We start from the raw sequence: 22988 nt of genomic DNA, 5'->3' as shown, positions 1-22988 counted from the left end.
GTTGTCATTTTTCACCCATGAAATGAATCCTTTTCATTAATCGTGTGATGCCAAACAATTATTTGCTGCATGAGTTAACCCCTTAACTACATCGGACATTATTACTTGCTCTGGTGCCCTTGTACTAAACACACCAGGACTTACATCCTGAACATGAAGCAGCCGCAGGAGCTGAACTCGCTTCATCCACAGCTGGTCCCAGTTTCTATTAGCAGCTGAGGACCTGCCCATATTGGTGGACATCAGCAATTCCGCTCATGTCCTCCATCAATGCTTTGCATACCTTGATCAATCACGGCACCTAATGCAGTTGTGATACATGTCAAGACTTATTGGACCACTGCAGCAGGATTGTGGAGGTCCGATGGGTCAAGATGGTGGCCAGAGCTCTATTAACTTGCACCACAGCTCACATAAAAGAAGATCGTCGATATCACTGATCGGTGCTATGCATAGCATTAAACAGTAGAAGCAATCAAAAGAGTCCAATAAATAGAAAATGTTAAAAAAGAAATAAATAAATAAACGCTACTTGAAAGTTTTTTAAATATAAATTGGCCCCATACCCCAATAAAAATTACCATAAATACAGCTTTCCCATTTTACTAGAAAATTAAAAATGCTAATTACTAAACATATTTAGTATCATCATATGCTAAAATGTCCAAACTATTAAAAATAATGTTAATGGTCCCGAATGTGGACGGCAAAAATTAAAAAAATAAAACCATAGTCCAAAATCTCTAATAAATCCCACAAAACATTTAATAAAAGTGATCAAAAAGTCAAATATAGGCAAAAGATGTAAAGATAAAAATTTCTGATTATGATGCAAAAGATAAGGCCATATACAGAAAAATAAGAAAGTTATAGGGGGGGGGGGGGGGCTACAATAGGGCAATTTTACGCACACTCATTTTCTTAAAAATAGTTGACCTTTTTTATTAAAGCATTGCAGTAACAGACATGTTAGAACATATTTTCATATTGGCCCACAGAATAAAGAAAATGTGTTGGTTTTACCGTAAAGTGCACGGCGTATAAACTAAGCCCTTCAACAAATACAGAAGTTTCCTTTACTGTCAATTTCCCCTCACAAATAAAACCCTTTTTGTTTCGCAGTACATTTTATGGTAAAATAAAAGGTGTCATTACAAAGCACAACTGGTTGAGCAAAAAACCTTGAAGAAAAAAATAAGAAAATGCTAAAATGTTATTTGGCTGTGTCCTTAGAGGGTTAAACCAGAATTATGTTTTCTTCTCTACAGATCCACCAAAAAATGTGACAATCATTATTGGGATAACTGAAGTGATGGAAGGAAATGATGTGACTTTACAATGTAACAGCGTCTCCAATCCTGATGTATCTGAGTATGAATGGTACAAAGGGAAGAACAGAACAAAATCAACATCCAGAGGAGGAAAGGAGATAATAGTGAGGAATGTAACAAGGAACATGGAGCCCTATTCCTGTGCTGCTATAAATATAGTGGGGAGAGGAGAATCAGCCCTGATGGAGATACCTGTACTATGTAAGTATATAGAGATACCTGTATTATGTAAGTATATAGAGATACCTGTACTATGTAAGTATATAGAGATACCTGTATTATGTAAGTATATAGAGATACCTGTACTATGTAAGTATATAGAGATACCTGTATTATGTAAGTATATAGAGATACCTGTATTATGTAAGTATATAGAGATACCTGTACTATGTAAGTATATAGAGATACCTGTATTATGTAAGTATATAGAGATACCTGTATTATGTAAGTATATAGAGATATCTGTATTATGTAAGTATATAGAGATACCTGTACTATGTAAGTATATAGAGATACCTGTATTATGGAAGTATATAGAGATACCTGTATTATGTAAGTATATAGAGATACTGTATTATGTAAGGATATAGAGATACCTGTACTATGTAAGTATATAGAGATACCTGTACTATGTAAGTATATAGAGATACCTGTATTATGTAAGTATATAGAGATACCTGTACTATGTAAGTATATAGAGATACCTGTACTATGTAAGTATATAGAGATACCTGTACTATGTAAGTATATAGAGATACCTGTATGATGTAAGTATATAGAGATACCTGTATTATGTAAGTATATAGAGATACCTGTATTATGTAAGTATATAGAGATACCTGTACTATGTAAATATATAGAGATACCTGTATTATGTAAGTATATAGAGATACCTGTACTATGTAATTATATAGAGATACCTGTACTATGTAAGTATATAGAGATACCTGTATTATATAAGTATATAGAGATACCTGTATTATGTAAGTATATAGAGATACCTGTACTATGTAATTATATAGAGATACCTGTACTATGTAAGTATATAGAGATACCTGTATTATGTAAGTATATAGAGATACCTGTACTATGTAAGTATATAGAGATACCTGTATTATATAAGTATATAGAGATACCTGTATTATGTAAGTATATAGAGATACCTGTACTATGTAATTATATAGAGATACCTGTACTATGTAAGTATATAGAGATACCTGTATTATATAAGTATATAGAGATACCTGTATTATGTAAGTATATAGAGATACCTGTACTATGTAATTATATAGAGATACCTGTACTATGTAAGTATATAGAGATACCTGTATTATGTAAGTATATAGAGATACCTGTATTATGTAAGTATATAGAGATACCTGTGTTATGTAAGTATATGTTACGCCTAGCGCTCCGGGTCCCCGCTCCTCCCCGGAGCGCTCACGGCGTCCTTCTCCCTGCAGCTCCCCGGTCAGCGCTGACCGGGAGCGCTGCTCTGCCATGGCCGTTGGGGATGCGATTCGCACAGCGGGACGCGCCCGCTTGCGAGTCGCATCCCAGGTCACTTACCCGTTCCCGTCTCCTGCGGTCATGTGCTGGCGCGCGCGGCTCCGCTCTCTAGGGCGCGCGCGCGCCAGCTCCCTGAGACTTAAAGGGCCAGTGCACCAATGATTGGTGCCTGGCCCAATTAGCTTAATTGGTTCCCACCTGTTCCCTGCTTATATCTAGTCTCCTCCCTTGCACTCCCTTGCCGGATCTTGTTGCCTTAGTGCCAGTGAAAGCGTTCTTTGTGTGTTTATACCCTGTGTACCAGAACTATTGCTATCTCCCCTGACTACGAACCTTGCCGCCTGCCCCCGACCTTCTGCTACGTCCGACTTTGCTTCTGCCTACTCCCTTGTACCTCGCCTATCTTCAGCAGCCAGAGAGGTGCCGTTGCTAGTGGATACGACCTGGTCACTACCGCCGCAGCAAGACCATCCCGCTTTGCGGCGGGCTCTGGTGAAAACCAGTAGTGTCTTAGAACCGGTCCACTAGCACGGTCCTCGCCATCCCTCTCTGGCACAGAGGATCCACCTCCTGCCAGCCGGCATCGTGACAGTAGATCCGGCCATGGATCCCGCTGAAGTTCCTCTGCCTGTTGTCGCCGACCTCCCCACACTGGTCGCCCAGCAAGCCCGACAGATTGCCCAACAAGATCACCAGCTGTCGTACTTGACCACCATGACTCAGCAACTCCAGTCGCAGCTACAGCAGATTCAGTCTCAGCTACAGCAGCAGCAACCATCTCCTCCGCCAGCTCCTGCACCTCTTCCGCAGCGAGTGGCCACTCCTAGCCTCCGCCTGTCTTTGCCGGACAAATTTAATGGGGACTCTAAGTTTTGCCGTGGCTTCCTTTCCCAATGTTCCCTGCATCTGGAGATGATGTCGGATCAGTTTCCTACTGAAAGGTCTAAGGTGGCTTTCGTAGTCAGCCTTCTGTCTGGAAAAGCCCTGTCATGGGCCACACCGCTCTGGGACCGCGATGACCCTGTCACTGCCTCTGTACACTCCTTCTTCTCGGAAATTCGAAGTGTCTTTGAGGAACCTGCCCGAGCCTCTTCTGCTGAGACTGCCCTGCTGAACCTGGTCCAGGGTAATTCCTCCGTTGGCGAGTACGCCATACAATTCCGTACTCTTGCTTCTGAACTATCCTGGAATAATGAGGCTCTCTGCGCGACCTTTAAAAAAGGCCTATCCAGCAACATTAAGGATGTTCTGGCCGCACGAGAGACTCCTGCTAACCTGCATGAACTCATTCATCTAGCCACTCGCATTGACATGCGTTTTTCTGAGAGGCATCAAGAGCTCCGCCAGGAAAAGGACTTAGATCTCTGGACACCTCTCCCACAGTCTCCACTGCAATCTGCGCCTAGGCCTCCCGCCGAGGAGGCCATGCAAGTGGATCGGTCTCGCCTGACCCTGGAAGAGAGGAATCGCCGTAAGGAAGAGAATCTTTGTTTGTACTGTGCCAGTACTGAACATTTTCTGGTGGATTGCCCAATCCGTCCTCCACGTCTGGGAAACGCACGCTCGCACTCAGCTCTCGTGGGTGTGGCGTCTCTTGATGCCAAGTCGGCTTCTCCACGTCTCACGGTACCTGTTCGGATTTCCACTTCAGCCAGCTCTCCCCTCTCAGCCGTGGCCTGCCTGGACTCTGGAGCTTCTGGGAATTTTATTCGGGACTCCTTTGTGAATAAATTCCGGATTCCGGTGACCCGTCTTGTCAAGCCACTCCACATTTCCGCGGTCAACGGAGCCAGGGTGGACTGTACCATACGTTTCCGCACGGAGCCCCTTCTTATGAGCATCGGATCTCACCACGAGAGGATTGAACTTTTGGTCCTCCCCAATTGCACCTCGGAAATTCTCCTTGGACTTCCCTGGCTTCAACTTCATTCCCCAACCCTGGATTGGTCCACTGGGGAGATCAAGAGTTGGGGGTCCTCTTGTTCCAAGAACTGTCTAAAACCGGTTCCCAGTAACCCTTGCCGTAACTCTATGGTTCCTCCTGTATCTGGTCCCCCTAAGGTCATTAAGGACTCTGCCTGCCACAGGAAATGCCCCTCCCCCCCTCCCAGTTCCATCAGGCAAGCTTCTGTGTCCCCTCATGGCCCTCGTCCTGGTGTCACACTGCCCCGTGCCAGGTCCCGCCCTCTGCCCTCTCTCCCCATTCCTACTCCTGCGGTTCTGCCTGCCGTTGAGGAATCCCTCCATCCTTTCCCGGTGTCCTCATCCCAGGGGAGGCAGTTACCCGATAAAGAGAAGGGGAGACCTAAGGGGGGGGGTACTGTTACGCCTAGCGCTCCGGGTCCCCGCTCCTCCCCGGAGCGCTCACGGCGTCCTTCTCCCTGCAGCTCCCCGGTCAGCGCTGACCGGGAGCGCTGCTCTGCCATGGCCGTTGGGGATGCGATTCGCACAGCGGGACGCGCCCGCTTGCGAGTCGCATCCCAGGTCACTTACCCGTTCCCGTCTCCTGCGGTCATGTGCTGGCGCGCGCGGCTCCGCTCTCTAGGGCGCGCGCGCGCCAGCTCCCTGAGACTTAAAGGGCCAGTGCACCAATGATTGGTGCCTGGCCCAATTAGCTTAATTGGTTCCCACCTGTTCCCTGCTTATATCTAGTCTCCTCCCTTGCACTCCCTTGCCGGATCTTGTTGCCTTAGTGCCAGTGAAAGCGTTCTTTGTGTGTTTATACCCTGTGTACCAGAACTATTGCTATCTCCCCTGACTACGAACCTTGCCGCCTGCCCCCGACCTTCTGCTACGTCCGACTTTGCTTCTGCCTACTCCCTTGTACCTCGCCTATCTTCAGCAGCCAGAGAGGTGCCGTTGCTAGTGGATACGACCTGGTCACTACCGCCGCAGCAAGACCATCCCGCTTTGCGGCGGGCTCTGGTGAAAACCAGTAGTGTCTTAGAACCGGTCCACTAGCACGGTCCTCGCCATCCCTCTCTGGCACAGAGGATCCACCTCCTGCCAGCCGGCATCGTGACAGTATATAGAGATACCTGTACTATGTAAGTATATAGAGATACCTGTATTATGTAAGTATATAGAGATACCTTTATTATGTAAGTATATAGAGATACCTGTATTATGTAAGTATATAGAGATACCTGTACTATGTAAGTATATAGAGATACCTGTATTATGTAAGTATATAGAGATACCTGTATTATGTAAGTATATAGAGATACCTGTACTATGTAAGTATATAGAGAAAAAATAAAAAAGGGTTAGAAGTAGAGAATTTTTAGCATATAAATTTTCCTGCACAATTGGTACAAGTTGTGGATGTGTGGCCATATTTGTGTTTCTCTATTTGTTGTACATTTGTAGTCTCTCCCTTTTTTCATAGCCAGCACTCCACTCCACCCATTCGGCCCAGGCGTTTTTAATTAGCAGGAGACTGCATAAGGGTTTCCTCCTAACATTTTCCCAGCCACCTAATGGTCGACACTTAATGCTACGCTAGTGTTAGGTTATGGACCCACTCTGACTAGGTGGCCTTGGCGTGGCGAGTGGGCTTGTACTTTTGATCAAAATGGATAATAACAACCTGTTAGTTTTTGCTGAGAAGCAAATAGATCAGTGTACAAGTCGTGGATGAGCGGCCATGTTTCTGATTTGTGAGTTACAACTATAATACATATAATAAAATGTGAATGAAATGCTTAAATGATAGACATTTTCATATTCTGTTTATAATGTTTTATGGATTCAAATGTTGAGTTACAGACCCTTTGGATGTCGGCTCTAATTTTACTTTTAGTACAAAATAGATCACTTTGCGCCATTCTTCTAATTTGTGTAAGGACTCAGGGCAGTTGGCAGGAAACTCACGGAGGAAGTGGATCCGCTGGACCTGTGTGGCAGATGACACGGGCTGTGCCAGGGAGCGGAGTATAAGGTGCCACTAGTTTTCACCAGAGTCAACCTCAAAGCAGGATGGTCTTGCTGTGGCAGGCGGCACCCAGGTCGCTATCCCTGGCATGACTTGACCACACAGACGGCTGAGGTGATGCGAGGCACAGGAGGGATACAACAACTCGTGGTCTGAATAGCAGTAGGTCAGGGCAGGTGGCACAGGTGCGGAGTCAAGTCATGGAACAAGGGGTCTGGAACACAGCAAGGCAAGACCCAGATAAGCTTTCTCACAGGCACTAAGGCAAATAAAGATCCGGCAGGGAGTGATGGGAGGGGCAGAAACTTATAATTGAGGTGCAGAGGAAAACAATAATTAAGGGCGTACTGGCCCTTTAAATCTAATAGCTCCGGCGCACGCGTGCCCTAGGAGGTAGGGGCACGTGCATCGGCGCTAAGAGAGAGGACCCGTGGAGAGCGGAGGTAAGTGACAGGCCGGGAACCATATGATATTTAAAGGATACCTTTCATCAAAAAAACGTTTGATATATTATAGATTAACTATCTGAGTACCCGGCGTTGCCCGGTTTTTCCTTCCTCATCCTTGTTGGGGAGGAAAATCAACAGAGGAGGAAGCTTTTGACTTCATATCCCATCCCCATATATTGTTGTCATATCCCAACCCCATATCCCGTCCTCATACTCCGACCTCCTATACCGCCCTCCTATCCCGTCCTCCTATCTCGACCTTCTGTCCCGACCTCCTATCCCGTCCTCCTATGTCGACCTCCTATCCCGTCCTTATATCCTGACCTCCTATCCGACCTCCTATACCGTCCTCCTATCCCGTCTTCCTATCCCGTCTTTCTATCCCGTCTTCCTATCCCGACCTCCTATTCCACCCTCCTATCCTAACCTCCTATCCCATCCTCCTATCCCCTCCTCCTATCTTGACCTCCTATCCCGACCTCCTATCCCGTCCTCCTATCTCGACCTCCTATCCCGACCTCCTATTCCGACCTCCTATCCCGACCTCCTATTCCGACCTCCTATTCCGACCTACTATCTCCACCTCCTATCTCCACCTCCTATCTCCACCTCCTATCCCGTCCTCTTATCCCTGATTCATATCCCGACCTCCTAACTCGACCTCCTATCCCGACCTCCTATCCCGTCCTCCTATCTCGACCTCCTATCCCGTCCTCCTATCCCGACCTCCTATCCCGTCCTCCTATCCCGTCCTCCTATGTCCACCTCCTATCCCGTCCTCATAATCTGACCTCCTAACTCGACCTCCTATCCCGACCTCCTATCCCGTCCTCCTATCTCGACCTCCTATCCCGTCCTCCTATCCTGACCTCCTATCCTGACCCCCTATCCCGTCCTCCTATCCCGTCCTCCTATCCCGTCCTATCTCCACCTCCTATCCCGTCCTCATATCCCGACCTCCTATCCCGACCTCCTATCCCGTCCTCCTATCTCCACCTCCTATCTCGACCTCTTATCCCGTCCTCAAATCCTGTCCTCATATCCCGACCTCCTAAGTCGACCTCCTATCCTGACCTCCGATCCCATCCTCCTATCTCGACCTCCCATCCCATCCTCATATCCCGACCCATAATATGTGCACCAGGTATTGAAATATCTCCAGCTGTACGGAAGTTATGTGGGAACATACATTTTCCCATTGATTTTCATGGGACTTTAAACAAAAACCCTGACCCTCACAATCACAAATGGGGGTGGTTAAGGGTTAAATTAACTATCCTATATTTTAAGTGGACATATAAGTAACATGTGATCAAGTATTATAGAAATATCTCCAGCCGTTTGGAAGTTATGCAGTAACATATATTTCCCATAGAGTTGTATGGGACTTTAAACATAAACCCCGCCCCTGGCAAATGGGGGGGGAGTAAGGGTTAAATCACCTATCCTATGTTTGTTGTTGACATATAAGTAACATGTGTGCCAAGTTTCATGTTAAAATCTTTAGCCGGTTGGACGTTTTTGTGGAACATACACACACACACACACCTTGAGTTTTATATATATATATAGATGTATGCCGAATAACTTTCCAATAGCATGTTATTAAAAAATATGCTTCTTTCTATTTAATTAAAATTACCACTAGGGGTTTCCTACCAGTCCTGGCTGCAAGTCTTTTTTAAATATTTCAGACTCATGCTCTCAGACTGCAGACAGGACACATACAAGCTCAGCACTGCTCCCTAGTGGGCATTTTTAATTAAATACAAAGCAGCATATTTTTTAATAAAATCCTATTGGGAATTTATTCTGCATACATTAATCTACAATACAGTTTTTATGATGAAAGGTACCCTTTAATGTTGAATTGATATCATAGGAATGTTTTTTTTTTTTTTTACTTATTCTGGATCTACACTATTCTGTGTCTCAGACTGTATAGTTTTTATTTGTTATTGCTAAGTAAATATAGATGTCATTTCGTCATTGAGGATATTGGGTTGATTTTTTTTTTTTCCTGTAGATGCTGCAACTGGAGTTCAAATCAAAGTGAAGACTGAAGGTGAATTCTCGGCATTGATATGTGTTTTCCAAAGCAGCCGACCGGATGTATCTCACTACACCTGGATGAAGGATGGATCTATATTACACAACGAGACAGGGAAGACTCTGACCCTACAAAATGACGATACCAATGGGCAGTATTCATGTATCGCCCACAACAGGGCTGGGGATTCCTTCTCTGAAGAGATCCACATAAAACGTAAGTGTCCTGTATTCTGTTGGTCAATGGTTATAAAAGTGCATATGTCTAGTGTCTATTTTGTCACGTGTTATGAGTAGATACAAGGACTACATCACTGTCACGCCTGCAATTTTTTGCTTTAAAGGGCTACTCCGCTGCTCAGCGTTTGGAACAAACTGTTTCGAACGCTAGAGCCGGCAGTGGGAGCTTGTGACATCATAGCCCAACCGCCTCATGACGTCACGCCCCACCCCCTCAATGTAAGTCTATGGGAGGGGGCGTGACGGTCGTCACGCCCCCTCCCATAGACTTGCATTGAGGGGGCGGGGCATGACATCATGATGGGTCGGGGCTATGACGTTATGAGCTCCCGGCTCCAGCGTTCGGAACAAAGGCTGAGAAGCAGAGTACCGCTTTAACTCCAACTAGGTGTCATAGAACAGTGTTTCTCAAGCGCGGTCCTCAAGCACCCCCTTCCGCAGTTGATATAACTTTGGTGATTCCTGATTCACTGATCATAATTATGTCACCTGTGAAAGACTAAGGAAATCCAGAAAACATGACCTTTTGGGGGGACTTGAGGACCGCACTTGAGAAACACTGCCTTAGAACATGACTGGGAATGTATTCCAAGCCAGAAATCTCTCCAAAAGGAAAGATTACCCATTTGTAGACAGCTGTTTTTCGGTTATTGCCCATCCTCAATAGTGATGAGCGGCAGGGGCCATATTCGAATTTGAGATATTTCGCGAATATATGGACGAATATTCGTCCTATGTTCGTGAAATTTGCATATTCGCTTTTTTTTTTTTCCATGCGAAAATTCGTAATATAATTTGCATAGAGCACATGCGCAAGTATATCTTTCACCAAAAAGAAGGGAGGGAGCAGTGTCCTCTGACTGGAAGTGCCGATATTCACGAATATTTGCACATTTGCATATTCGCGAATATTTGCATATTCGCATATATTCGCATATTCGCAAAAAGGAAAAAAAATATTTGTCTTTACAAATATTTATCCCTATATTCTAAATATTCGCGAAATCGCGAAGTGCCGATATTCACGGTGAAAATTTGCATTTGGAATATTCGCGCTCAACATTAATCATCAGTGCAGAGCAGGATGCTAGCTTGCTCTGTTCTGTACTGACAAGGGGCAAAGACCCCAAAACAGCCACCTACAAATGGGTAATCTTCCTACCGAAGAAGGAAGTATTACAGTATTTGAGGTTGAAGGTCGTTAAAGGGGTACTCCGCTGCTCAGCCTTTGGAACAAACGTCATAGCCCCACCCCCTCATGACATCATGACTTGCCCCCTCAATGCAAGTCTATGGGAGGGGGCGTGACGGCATAGACTTGCATTGAGGGGGCGGGTCGTGACATCTTTACGGGGGCGGGGCTATGATATCCCGAGCTCCCGGCGCCGGCTCCAGCGTTCAGAACAGTTTGTTCCAAACATTGAGCACCGGAGTACCCCTTTAAGAAAGACCTCATGAATAACAACAAACTATTCCAATTATATCCATTTCTCTGCTAACAGCCTCCTTATGTTTCGGCTTTCATACAGGTGATGAATTGGATCTCCCTCTGATTTTGGGAACGGTTGCAGGGGTGATCTTTTTGTTTTTTTTCATTCTGATCGTCTACTTTTGTCTAAGGTAAGCACACACTTACTACTGTTTAAACTTTAAAGGGGTACTCCGGTGGAAAACTTTTTTTTTTTTTTTTATCAAATGGTGCCAGAAAGTTAAACAGATTTGCAAATTACTTCTATTAAAAAATCTTAATCCTTCCAGTACTTATTAGCTGCTGAATACTACAGAGGAAATTATTTTCCGTTTGAAACACAGAGCTCTCTGCTGACATCCTGAGCACAGTGCTCTCTGCTGACACCTCTGTCCATTTTAGGAACTGTCCAGAACAGCATATGTTTGCTATGGGGATTTTCTCCTACTCAGGACAGTTCCTAAAATGGACAGAGATGTCAGCAGAGAGCACTGTGTTCCAAAAAATAAAGAATTTCCTCTATAGTATTTAGCAGCTAATAAGTACTGGAAGGATTAAGATTTTTTTATAGAAGTAATTTACAAAATCTGTTTAACTGTCTGGCACCAGTTGATGTAAAAAAAAAAAAAAGAAAAGTTTCCACCGGAGTACCCCTTTAAACCAGGACACATTTCTTCGCCTCTTTCCTTTCCACCTTGGAACTCCCCCAGCATTGTTCAAAATAAAAAAAAACTTTTTTTTTTTTTTTTTTTAAAGATGCAGCCAAATTTTCTTCTTTGCATATAATTTTTTTCCATTTTGCCTTTAACAGGCATTTTCCACGTACTGAGCCATATATTAGTGTGTTTTTTGTCGGACCAATTGTAATATGAATTTAAAAAATGGGGGGTATGATTCTTTTTTTGTTACCTTGGTTCTTCAGGTCAGTACGATTACAACACAATTTATATAATTTTAAATAAAAATGTAAACTTTTTTTTCCCCAATCACTAAAAAAACCCTATAACTTTTTAGATTTTTCCAAATATGAAGCTGCTTTGTTGCTCCTTATTTGCTCTGTGATTTGTGGGTTTTGTCTGTAGTTTTGATAATTTTTTATTCATTTACTTTCTGGGATGTGACGTGACCAAAAAATGCAATTCCAGAATTTTAAGTTATCAAACATATAAGGGGGAGATTTATCAAAACCTGTTCAGAGGAAAAGTTGCTGAGTTGCCCAACCAATCAGATCGCTTCTTTCATTTTGCAGAGGCCTTTTTCAAAATGAAAGCAGCGATCTGATTGGTTGCTATGGGCAACTGGGCAACTTTTCCTCTTGAAAGGTTTTAATAAATCTCCCCCAAAGTGTACAAATGGGACTAGGTCCCAGTGACTGCTTCCGGGTCCATTACCAGTCACCTGGGTCCTGGTGGTTGCTTTAAAGGGGTACTCCCCTGGAAAACTTTTTAATTTAAATCAACTGGTGCCAGAAAGTTAAACAGATTTGTAAATTACTTCTATTTAAAAATCTTAATCCTTTTAGTACTTATCTGCTTCTATGTGCTCCACAGGAAGTTCTTTTCTTTTTGAATTTCCTTGTGCCTGACCACAGTGCTCTCTGCTGACACCTCTGTCCATTTTAGGAACTGTCTTGAGCAGGAGAGGATTGCTATGGGAACGGCATGTTCCCTTTAACTAAACCTACATTTTAGGGCTTGTTATTCAAATGATGGCCCATATATATATATATAAAGGATATTGTACATAACTCTTGATCTAGATTGTTTAATTTGATGCTTTTTAATAGACAAAAAAAGAAGTCAAGTCTTCCAAACTCTCCAATTCATGGGACATTACCTGCCAGGACGCCTAATGATGTGAGTGCTTTACCCTTCTATTTATCCAATATTTTATTGAGATTTAGTTGTGTAGTATCAAGTTGTCGTAAGGCTGTGAAACTCTTTTTTACCTGCAAATATCTATGTTTGAGGTTCTGTGTTGCACATTACATTGCCTCAATAGCATGCATTAAGATACATTTTACATATGTCTGTGTATCAGAGGAATGATGCCTTGGCCACATGATGCTTCCCAGATATTTTCTTTAAACTTCTAGGACTGAAAAGCTAGTCTAGGTCTGTATGCCAGCGCACCATCTCCTAATTCATTCCTGCCAGGCATACATGCAACTAGAGTGTTAATCTATACTCATGTAATCTATACTCATGTGATCTATACACATGTAATCTATACACATGTAATCTATTAACATGTAATCTATGTAATCTATACACATGTAATCTATACTCATGTAATCTATTAACATGTAATCTATGTAATCTATACACATGTAATCTATACTCATGTAATCTATTAACATGTAATCTATGTAATCTATACTCATGTAATCTATACTCATGTAATCTATACTCATACAATCTATACTCATGTGATCTATACACATGTAATCTATGTAATCTATACTCATGTAATCTATACTCATCTAATCTATTAACATGTAATCTATGTAATCTATACTCATGTAATCTATACTCATGTAATCTATACTCATGTAATCAATACTCATGTAATCCATACTCATGTAATCTATACACATGTAATCTATACACATGTAATCTACACTCATATAATCTATACACATGTAATATATACTCATATAATCTATACTCCTATAATCGATACTCCTATAATCCATACTCATGTAATCTATACTCATGTAATCTATACTCATGTAATCAATACTCATGTAATCCATACTCATGTAATCTATACACATGTAATCTATACACATGTAATCTACACTCATATAATCTATACACATGTAATATATACTCATATAATCTATACTCCTATAATCGATACTCCTATAATCCATACTCATGTAATCTATACACATGTAATCTATACTCATGTAATCTATACACATGTAATCTATACTCATATAATCCATACTCATGTAATCTATACTCATGTAATCTATACACATGTAATCTATACTCATGTAATCTATACACATGTAATCTATACTCATGTAATCAATACTCATGTAATCAATACTCATGTAATCAATACTTATGTAATCAATACTCATGTAATCCATACACATGTAATCTATACTCATGTAATATATACACATGTAATCTATACTCATATAATCCATACACATGTAATCTATACACATGTAATCTATACTCATGTAATCTATACTCATGTAATCCATACTCATGTAATCTATACTCATGTAATCTATACACATGTAATCTATACACATGTAATCTATACTCATGCAATCTATACACATGTAATCTATACTCATGTAATCTATACTCATGTAATCCGTACTCATGTAATCTATACTCATGTAATCTGTACTCATGTAATCTATACTCATGTAATCTGTACACATGTAATCTATACTCATATAATCTATACCCATGTAATCCATACTCATGTAATCTATACTCATGTAATCTATACACATGTAATCTATACACATGTAATCTATACTCATGTAATCTATACTCAGGTAATCCATACTCATGTAATCTATACTCATGTAATCTGTACTCATGTAATCTATACTCATGTAATCTATACACATGTAATCTATACTCATGTAATCTATACTCATGTAATCTATACACATGTAATCTATACTCATGTAATCTATACTCATGTAATCTATACACATGTAATCTATACTCATATAATCTATACTCATGTAATCTATGTAATCTATACTCATGTAATCTATACTCATGTAATCTATATTCATGTAATCGATACTCATGTAATCTATACTCATGTAATCTATATTCATGTAATCTATACTCATGTAATCGATATTCATGTAATCGATACTCATGTAATCTATACTCATGTAATCCATACTCATGTAATCTATACTCATGTAATCTATACTCATGTAATCCATACTCATGTTATCTATACTCATGTAATCTATACTCATGTAATCCATATTCATGTAATCTATACTCATGTAATCTACACTCATGTAATCTATACTCATGTAATCCATACTCATGTTATCTATACTCATGTAATCTATACTCATGTAATCCATATTCATGTAATCTATACTCATGTAATCTATATTCATGTAATCTATACTCATGTAATCCATACTCATGTAATCCATATTCATGTAATCTATACTCATGTAATCCATACTCATGTTATCTATACTCATGTAATCTATACTCATGTAATCCATATTCATATAATCTATACTCATGTAATCTATACTCATGTAATCTATACTCATGTAATCCATACTCATGTTATCTATACTCATGTAATCTATACTCATGTAATCCATATTCATGTAATCTATACTCATGTAATCTATATTCATGTAATCTATACTCATGTAATCCATACTCATGTAATCCATATTCATGTAATCTATACTGATGTAATCCATACTCATGTAATCTATACTCATGTAATCCATACTCGTGTTATCATTACTCAGGTCCAGAAGATCCAATGCTAAATGTCTCTATATTTAGCCAGAGTAGAACAATAAATCTCCTAATTCAATTCTTTCCTCTAGTACTCTATGGCTGAGAATGAAAACCAGTATGGAAATATCCAGAATACTCACCCAGCTCCTTCCATCAGATCGGGGTGAGTATCTCCTATTATCTAATAATTTGTGTATTTCATTTTATTAGGTTTCCAAAGGTTTTACATGTCTTAAGCAATAAGTGTCATAAATTACAAAGCAGGGATACAGGTGTTGAAGGTGGGAATCCTGGCAGGGTTCCCTTTGGCTTCCAGTAGATAACCAACTTCGGCATTTAGAGCGCTACACCAGCAGCATGATGACATTTAGCATTGGAAGTTCATAAAAAGCAGTCATACATAAAGGACTACACGTTTCGGAGGAGCTCCCTCCTTCCTCAGGTCCAAGTTGGACCTGAGGAAGGAGGGAGCTACTCTGAAACGCATAGTCCTTTATGTATGACCGCTTTTTATGAACTTAATAAAAAGTTAAATACAAAGCTACACCCGACTCCCGTGTCATCAAGCCTTCGGTGTAGCGCTCTAAGTGCCGAAGTCGGTTATCCACTGGAAGCCAAAGGGAACCACTGCCAGGATTCCCACTTTCCACACCTGCATCCCTGCATTGTCCACCGTCCTCAACGGGACCAACGGCCAGCAGCTCCCGACGTACCAGCCTAAATAACCTGCTCAATACGCTTAACAGTGTTACGCCTGCATTGAGCGCAACCTCCAAAGGTGAGCAGTTCTCCTACCTTTACACCTATTTTCTGCTAAAATCGCAGATAATCGGCATTATATATAGCACCATCTCTGTCTCCTCTCTTTCTTTCCCTAAATCTTACAAATAACAAAAACCATGAATGTTCATGCTGCCCCAATGAGCAATGACACCCCCCTTTGTGTCCCAATGACCGATGATACTCCCTTTAGGGTCCAAATGAGTGATGATACCCCCTTAGTGCCCCAATGAGTGATGATACCCCCTTAGTGCCCCAATGAGTGATGATATCCCCTTAGTGCCCCAATGAGTGATGATACCCCCTTAATGCCCCAATGAGTGATGAAACCCATTGTGAAACTTAGTGTCCCAATAGGCAATAATATCACCCTTTGTACCTAAGTGAGTGATAAAAGCCCACTTGGTGCCCGAATGAGCAATGTCACCCCCCTGTGTGTTCAATTGAGCGACGATACCCCCTCTTAACGCCCAAATGAGCTATGATACCCTGCCGTAGTGCCTTCATGAGTGATGATACCCCTTTAGTGCCCCAATGAGCGATGATAACACCTTAAGTTAGATGATAACCCCCACTTAGTAATGATGCCCCCCTGAGGCACAATAGACAATAGGCTGTTCTTACATTGCCCCATTGCCATGCCAAGCTACAGGGGATGCTATGAACCGTATATAGAATTATTTATTTCTAATGTTTTGTTATATTTAATTTAGGCCATCGGTGGATATGAAAGTAGAAGATAACTACGTGATTTATAGCAACAGTGAAGTGAGTAATTCAGAGAGAGCTAAAAGATGGATAAGCCACTTCCTTCCTAAAAACAGGGGTATGAAAGAGGAAGCTTTTGGGCTGAGAACATATACTCTGTTTTTGTTAGATAAAAAAACAAAAAACAAAAAAAACAACAACAAAAAAATAAATAAAAAAATTAAAAAATTAAAAAAACACAATACTCACCATATGGATTTTTTGGGGCCAAAAACACTGAGACCAAATTTTAGCTGGGAATCAATAGGGAAAAAGGATATGCATTCTTTCCACGAAATTGTGTTGTTTTACAACTTTTGGAGGTGGAAAAATATCTGTCATGTGTGTTATAGTTATGTTTTTTAGTTGTTATTATTATCAATCTTGTAACAGACCACAGGGGTCGTGTAACTTCCTATCAGTCTTTATCGTCATCTCCATGGGGTTAGTTGTTACAGCTTGAGATAACTTAACCTGACACGTTCCTCAAACCTAATTCTAACATTTAACTCCTCAACTACCGGAACCAAGGTCGAAATAAAAATAAATCATTGACCCCTGAAAGGGGTACTCCGCTGCTCAGCATTCGTATAAAAATGTTTGGAGCCAGCGCCGGCTCGTGATGTCACGGCCCAAACCCCTCGTGGTGTCACATTCCGCCCCCTCAATGCAAGTCTATGGGAGGGGGCTTGGCGTCTGCCACGCCCCCTCCCATAGACTTGCATTGAGGGGCGTGGCCTGATTTCACGAGGGGGAGTGTCTGACCCCCGCAGCACGTGCACAGCAGACGAAAGCAGACGGAACACTGGCCAGTGGAGTACCCCTTTAACAAATTCAAGATAACTATGGGTTGGCTACAGTAATTAAACAATATATTATAGAGCTAATCAAAGAAGAAAAAGTAGAAACTTTAGTTTTTTTTAATTTCTTGTAGAATAAAAAAAAAATATTATTATAATGTATAATTTATCATTATTATAATTATTATTATTATTATTTATCATTATTATAATAATTATTATTATTTATCATTATTATTATTATTATTTATCATTATTATTACCGTATTATTATTATTATTATTTATCTTTATTATTATTATTATTATTATTATGTTGGTTGATTTATTATTATTTGTTTATCTGTTGATGGTTAATTAATTTTATAAAATTTTTTCAGGCCCTGCAACCATCAAACGAAGTTGCATATTCTGTAATTTCACATAGACGACATGACCAGGAGCCATTAACCTCTTCCAGAACCAGCCAAGTAGAGGATGTGGAGTATGCTACTCTGAGACATTAAAGGGGTACTCCGTTGCCTGGAGCCGGATGCCGTGATCTTGACGTTACGGCCACACCCCCTTGTGACATCAAACCACCCCCCCTCCATTCATGTCTATGGGAGGGGGCGTGTCGGGAGACACGCCCCCTCCCATAGACATGAATGGAGGGGGGTGGTGTGACTTCACAGTGGGCGTGGCCATGATGTCACGACAGACGCCAAGTGCTGTAGGAGATCGCGGGGGTCCCACTGTTTATCCCTTGGATAGAGGATGAGATGTCTAGCAGCGGAGTACCCCCTTTAAAGGATAGTGGGACTTTTTAGCTTAAAAAAAAAAATAATAATTTGCGACCCCAATTTATGACCAAACTGGGGAACGACTGCAAAAAAATATACATTTCAGCACACCCGTCGCATTGGACACACAGCCGACTGACTTCAATGAAAACTGTGCAATGCTTCATTTATCCTGGTGGTGGCGCTATAGGGAAATTGAACACTTGCTGTCTACACAAAATACAGATGACTTCGGTGGAAATCTTTTTTTTTTAATCAACTGGTGCCAGAAAGTTATACAGATTTGTAAATTACTTCTATTAAAAAATCTTGATCCTTCCAGTACTTATTAGCTGCTGAATATTACTGAGGAAATTCTTTCGGACCACAATGCTCTCTGCTGACATCACGAGCACAGTGCTCTCTGCTGACATCTCTGTCCATTTTAAGAACTGTCCAGAGTAGGAGAAAATCCCCATAGAAAACATATGCTGCTCTGGACAGTTCTTAAAATGGACAGAGGTGTCAGCAGAGAGCACTGTGCTCATCACGAGCACAGTGCTCTCTGCTGACACCTCTGTCCATTTTAAGAACTGTCCAGAGCAGCATATGAGCAGCAGAGAGCTCTGTGTTCCAAAGAGAAGAGAATTTCCTCTGTTGTATTCAGCAGCTAATAAGTACTGGAAGGAGTAAGATTTTTTAATAGAAGTAATTTACAAATCTGTTTAACTTTCTGGCACCAGTTGATCTAAAAAAAATTAAATAATATAGTTTTCCACCGGAGTACCCCTTTAATGGACCCTTCTACCAAAAAGTGGATTTACAAAACGAACAACCCAATTACGGGGTAAAACATTTGTTTTTGACGTCTGGATCCTTTTTTGGTATTTTCACTATGGTGATAAAAGTTTCTGGTCAGTTTATTTATATGCTTAAACAATATTATACTTTATACACTTTTATACAGTAATATATGTTTTATACTTTGTGTGTATGTTGGAGATTGACCACTAAATAAATATGTCTAAGGCTGGGTCCACACTACGTTTTGTCCCATACGGGAGCGCATACGGCAGGAGGGAGCTAAAAGCTCGCGCTCCCGTATGTAACCGTATGCGCTCCCGTATGTCATTCACTTCAATGAGCCGACCGGAGTGAAACGTTCGGTCCGGTCGGCTCATTTTTGCGCTGTATGCGCTTTTACAACCGGACCTAAAACCGTGGTCAACCGGTTTTAGGTCCGGTTGTAAAAGCGCATACGGCGCAAAAATGAGCCGACCGGACCGAACGTTTCACTCCGGTCGGCTCATTGAAGTGAATGACATACGGGAGCGCATACGGTCACATACGGGAGCGCGAGCTTTTAGCTCCCTCCTGCCGTATGCGCTCCCGTATGGGACAAAACGTAGTGTGGACCCAGCCTAATAAGAACAGATATTGTATGCTGTAAAGGCTGGGTTCACATCACGTTTTTGCCATACTGTTTTCAATCCGTTTTTCTAAAGAAAACCGTATGGCAAAAAAAAACGGATGGAACAGTATGGAAAAAGTAAACCGTATGCGTTTTTAAACAGTATACTGTTTTTAAAGTGCATACAGTTCCATCAGTTTTTATAGAAAAAAAACCCATACGTTTTTGAAAATTTTGTCCATTTTTAATGGGAGGGGTCTTGGGTGGGGACTTTAGGATTCAAATGCACATGTGCAAAGTAAAAACGTATACGTTTTTCCCATATGGAACCGTATACATGTGCGTTTCCCATTGACGTCCATGTTAAAAAAAAACGTATGCGGTTGCAGTACGTTTTTAAACCGGAGACAAAATTGTGGTCAACCACGGTTTTGACTCCGGTTTAAAAACCGTACTGCAAACGCTTACATTTTTTTTAACATGGACGTCAATGGGAAACGCACATGTATACGGTTCCATACGGGAAAAACGTATACGTTTTTACTTTGCACATGCGCATTTGAATCCTAAAGTCCCCACCCAAGACCCCTCCCATTAAAAATGGACAACATTTTCAAAAACGTATGGGTTTTTTTTCTAGAAAAACTGACGGAACTGTATGCACTTTTAAAAACAGTATACTGTTTAAAAACGCATACGGTTTACTTTTTCTATACTGTTCCATCCGTTTTTTTGCCATATGGTTTTTCTTTAGAAAAACGGATTGAAAACAGTAGGGCAAAAACGTAGTGTGAACCCAGCCTAAGAAAGGTTATCCTGTAATGATAAGATAATAGAAAATACTGTGCACATAAGTACTGCACATAAGGGCCTAAAGTATGAATCCTTCTTTATTGTGGTAAAGGATAAGGCTTTTCAAGATGGTGTTCAATTTTTTCTACCTGTCCATAATAGTGATAAGCGGCAGGGGCCATTTTCGATTTTGCGATACTTGCGCGAATATATAAATGAATATTCGTCCTATGGTCGCAAAATTTGCATATTCACTATGTTCGTTCTGTTTTTTTTTCGATGCAAAAATTCGTAATGAAATTCGCATAGTGCGCGTGCGCAATAATATCTTTTACCTAAAAGAAGGGAGGGATCAGAGGGAAGTGCCGATATGCGCATGAATATTCGCATTAAAAAACAAAAAAACGAATATTCGTCATTACGAATATATATCACTATATTCAAAATATTCGCAAAATCGCGAAGTGCCGATATTTGTGGTAAAAATTTGCATTTTGAATATTGGCGCTCAACACTAGTCCATAACTCCCAAAATCCTCTGTGTTACTGCCCACAACTTGGTAAAATTTTTACCCCTATCCCAAGATCAGATAAGATTAAAGGGGTACTCCGGAGAAGAAAAAAAATTGTTTTTTTTTTTAAATCAACTGATGCAAATAAAAAATTACTTACTTAATCCTTCCAGTACTTATCAGCTGCTGTATACTACATAGGACGTTGTGTAGTTCTTTTCAGTCTGACCACAGTGCTCTTTGCTGACACCTCTGTCCGTGTCAGGAACTGTCCAGAGTAGGAGCAAATCCCTATAGCAAACCTCTCCTGCTCTGGACAGTTCCTGACACGGACAGAGGTGTCAGCAGAGAGCACTGTGGTCAGACTGGAAAGAACTACACAACTTTATGTGGAGCATCCAGCAGCTGTTAAGTACTGGAAGGATTAAGATTATTAAATAAAAGTAATTTATAAATCTCTAGGAAAAAAAGAAGAAATATGTGCAGCTCACAATTATATCACCAACCGAGGACAAATGGGTAATGCACCTATACCTATGGTGCCAATAATAAATATTAGAAAAAGAGACAAAAATACCCAGACCTCAAGGAAGGTAAATTATATGAATACAATTGAAGGAAACAAGGATCGTGCTTCAATTATAATAGGATATACAGATTTTATAAAAAAAATTTATATAAAATATTCCACCTCACAAGGGGCCCCTTATGAGAGGAGTAGACAATGACCTAAAATAGATATCACTGGTAACTAATTAATATCACAGAATGCACTATTATACTGGAACAGTTATAGACAAATTGCACTGAAATAGTGAAGGCAAAATATACTGATATGGACTGAAAGAGTTAAAGACACTTGAATTGCCGGAAAGTCTCTTGGAAATCAGTCCTGTTGACTGGAGAGATGATAATAAAATATAATATTGTGACAAGTTCCTCTTAATGGACGGCAATGAAACAATGTTTGGTGTGTTAAACTAAGGAAGTATTAGAGTTCACAGTTGCTGGTTTCACTGTATCACTGTGTCAGGACAGATAACAGGCAGCTTTGTGGTCCATTACCGGTCCTGAGAGCGGAGGACTCCCGTGAGGCTGGATTGGTGATACATTACCGGTCCTGAGAGCGGAAGACTCCCGTGAGGCTGGATTGGTGGTCCATTACCGGTCCTGAGAGCGGAAGACTCCCGTGAGGCTGGATTGGTGGTACATTACCGGTCCTGAGAGCGGAAGACTCCCGTGAGGCTGGATTGGTGGTCCATTACCGGTCCTGAGAGCAGAAGACTCCCGTGAGGCTGGATTGGTGGTACATTACCGGTCCTGAGAGCGGAAGACTCCCGTGAGGCTGGATTGGTGGTCCATTACCGGTCCTGAGAGCGGAAGACTCCCGTGAGGCTGGATTGGTGGTCCATTACCGGTCCTGAGAGCGGAAGACTCCCGTGAGGCTGGATTGGTGGTACATTACCGGTCCTGAGAGCGGAAGACTCCCGTGAGGCTGGATTGGTGGTCCATTACCGGTCCTGAGAGCGGAAGACTCCCGTGAGGCTGGATTGGTGGTACATTACCGGTCCTGAGAGCGGAGGACTCCCGTGAGGCTGGATTGGTGGTACATTACCGGTCCTGAGAGCGGAGGACTCCCGTGAGGCTGGATGGATCGAGCACTTGGAGGGTCACTGCAGGTGGGCTACCTTCCGAGTCCCGGCGCTGGCAGGCGTCGGG

General features: G+C 41.5%; 2 protein-coding genes across 4 annotated transcripts in view; both read left to right on the top strand.

Moving 5' to 3' along the window:
• LOC130294679 (B-cell receptor CD22-like) overlaps positions 1-18357 on the top strand; it is a 67557-nt gene extending 49200 nt beyond the window's left edge. For 2 of the 3 annotated variants that reach the window (XM_056544874.1, XM_056544875.1), the window contains exons 5-11: positions 1269-1532; positions 9250-9489; positions 11042-11132; positions 12740-12836; positions 15557-15630; positions 16961-17015; positions 18174-18357. In XM_056544874.1, the coding sequence (XP_056400849.1) occupies positions 1269-1532; positions 9250-9489; positions 11042-11132; positions 12740-12836; positions 15557-15630; positions 16961-17015; positions 18174-18299 (947 nt within the window). In that variant the 3' untranslated portion in view covers positions 18300-18357. The remainder of the gene's footprint in view (positions 1-1268; positions 1533-9249; positions 9490-11041; positions 11133-12739; positions 12837-15556; positions 15631-16960; positions 17016-18173) is intronic. The other variant, XM_056544876.1, reaches the window with a different exon arrangement.
• The window catches only part of LOC130294680 (B-cell receptor CD22-like), a 37167-nt gene continuing 32385 nt past the window's right edge, over positions 18207-22988 (top strand). Inside the window, exon 1 of the mRNA XM_056544878.1 lies at positions 18207-18277. The gene's annotated coding sequence lies outside the window, so the exon portion shown is untranslated. The remainder of the gene's footprint in view (positions 18278-22988) is intronic.

This window comes from Hyla sarda, chromosome 10 (genome assembly GCF_029499605.1).
Source record: "Hyla sarda isolate aHylSar1 chromosome 10, aHylSar1.hap1, whole genome shotgun sequence".
Taxonomy (NCBI): Eukaryota; Metazoa; Chordata; class Amphibia; order Anura; family Hylidae; genus Hyla; species Hyla sarda.
The sequence above is the reverse complement of the archived record's forward strand: the minus strand, read 5'-3'. Positions and strand labels throughout refer to the sequence as shown.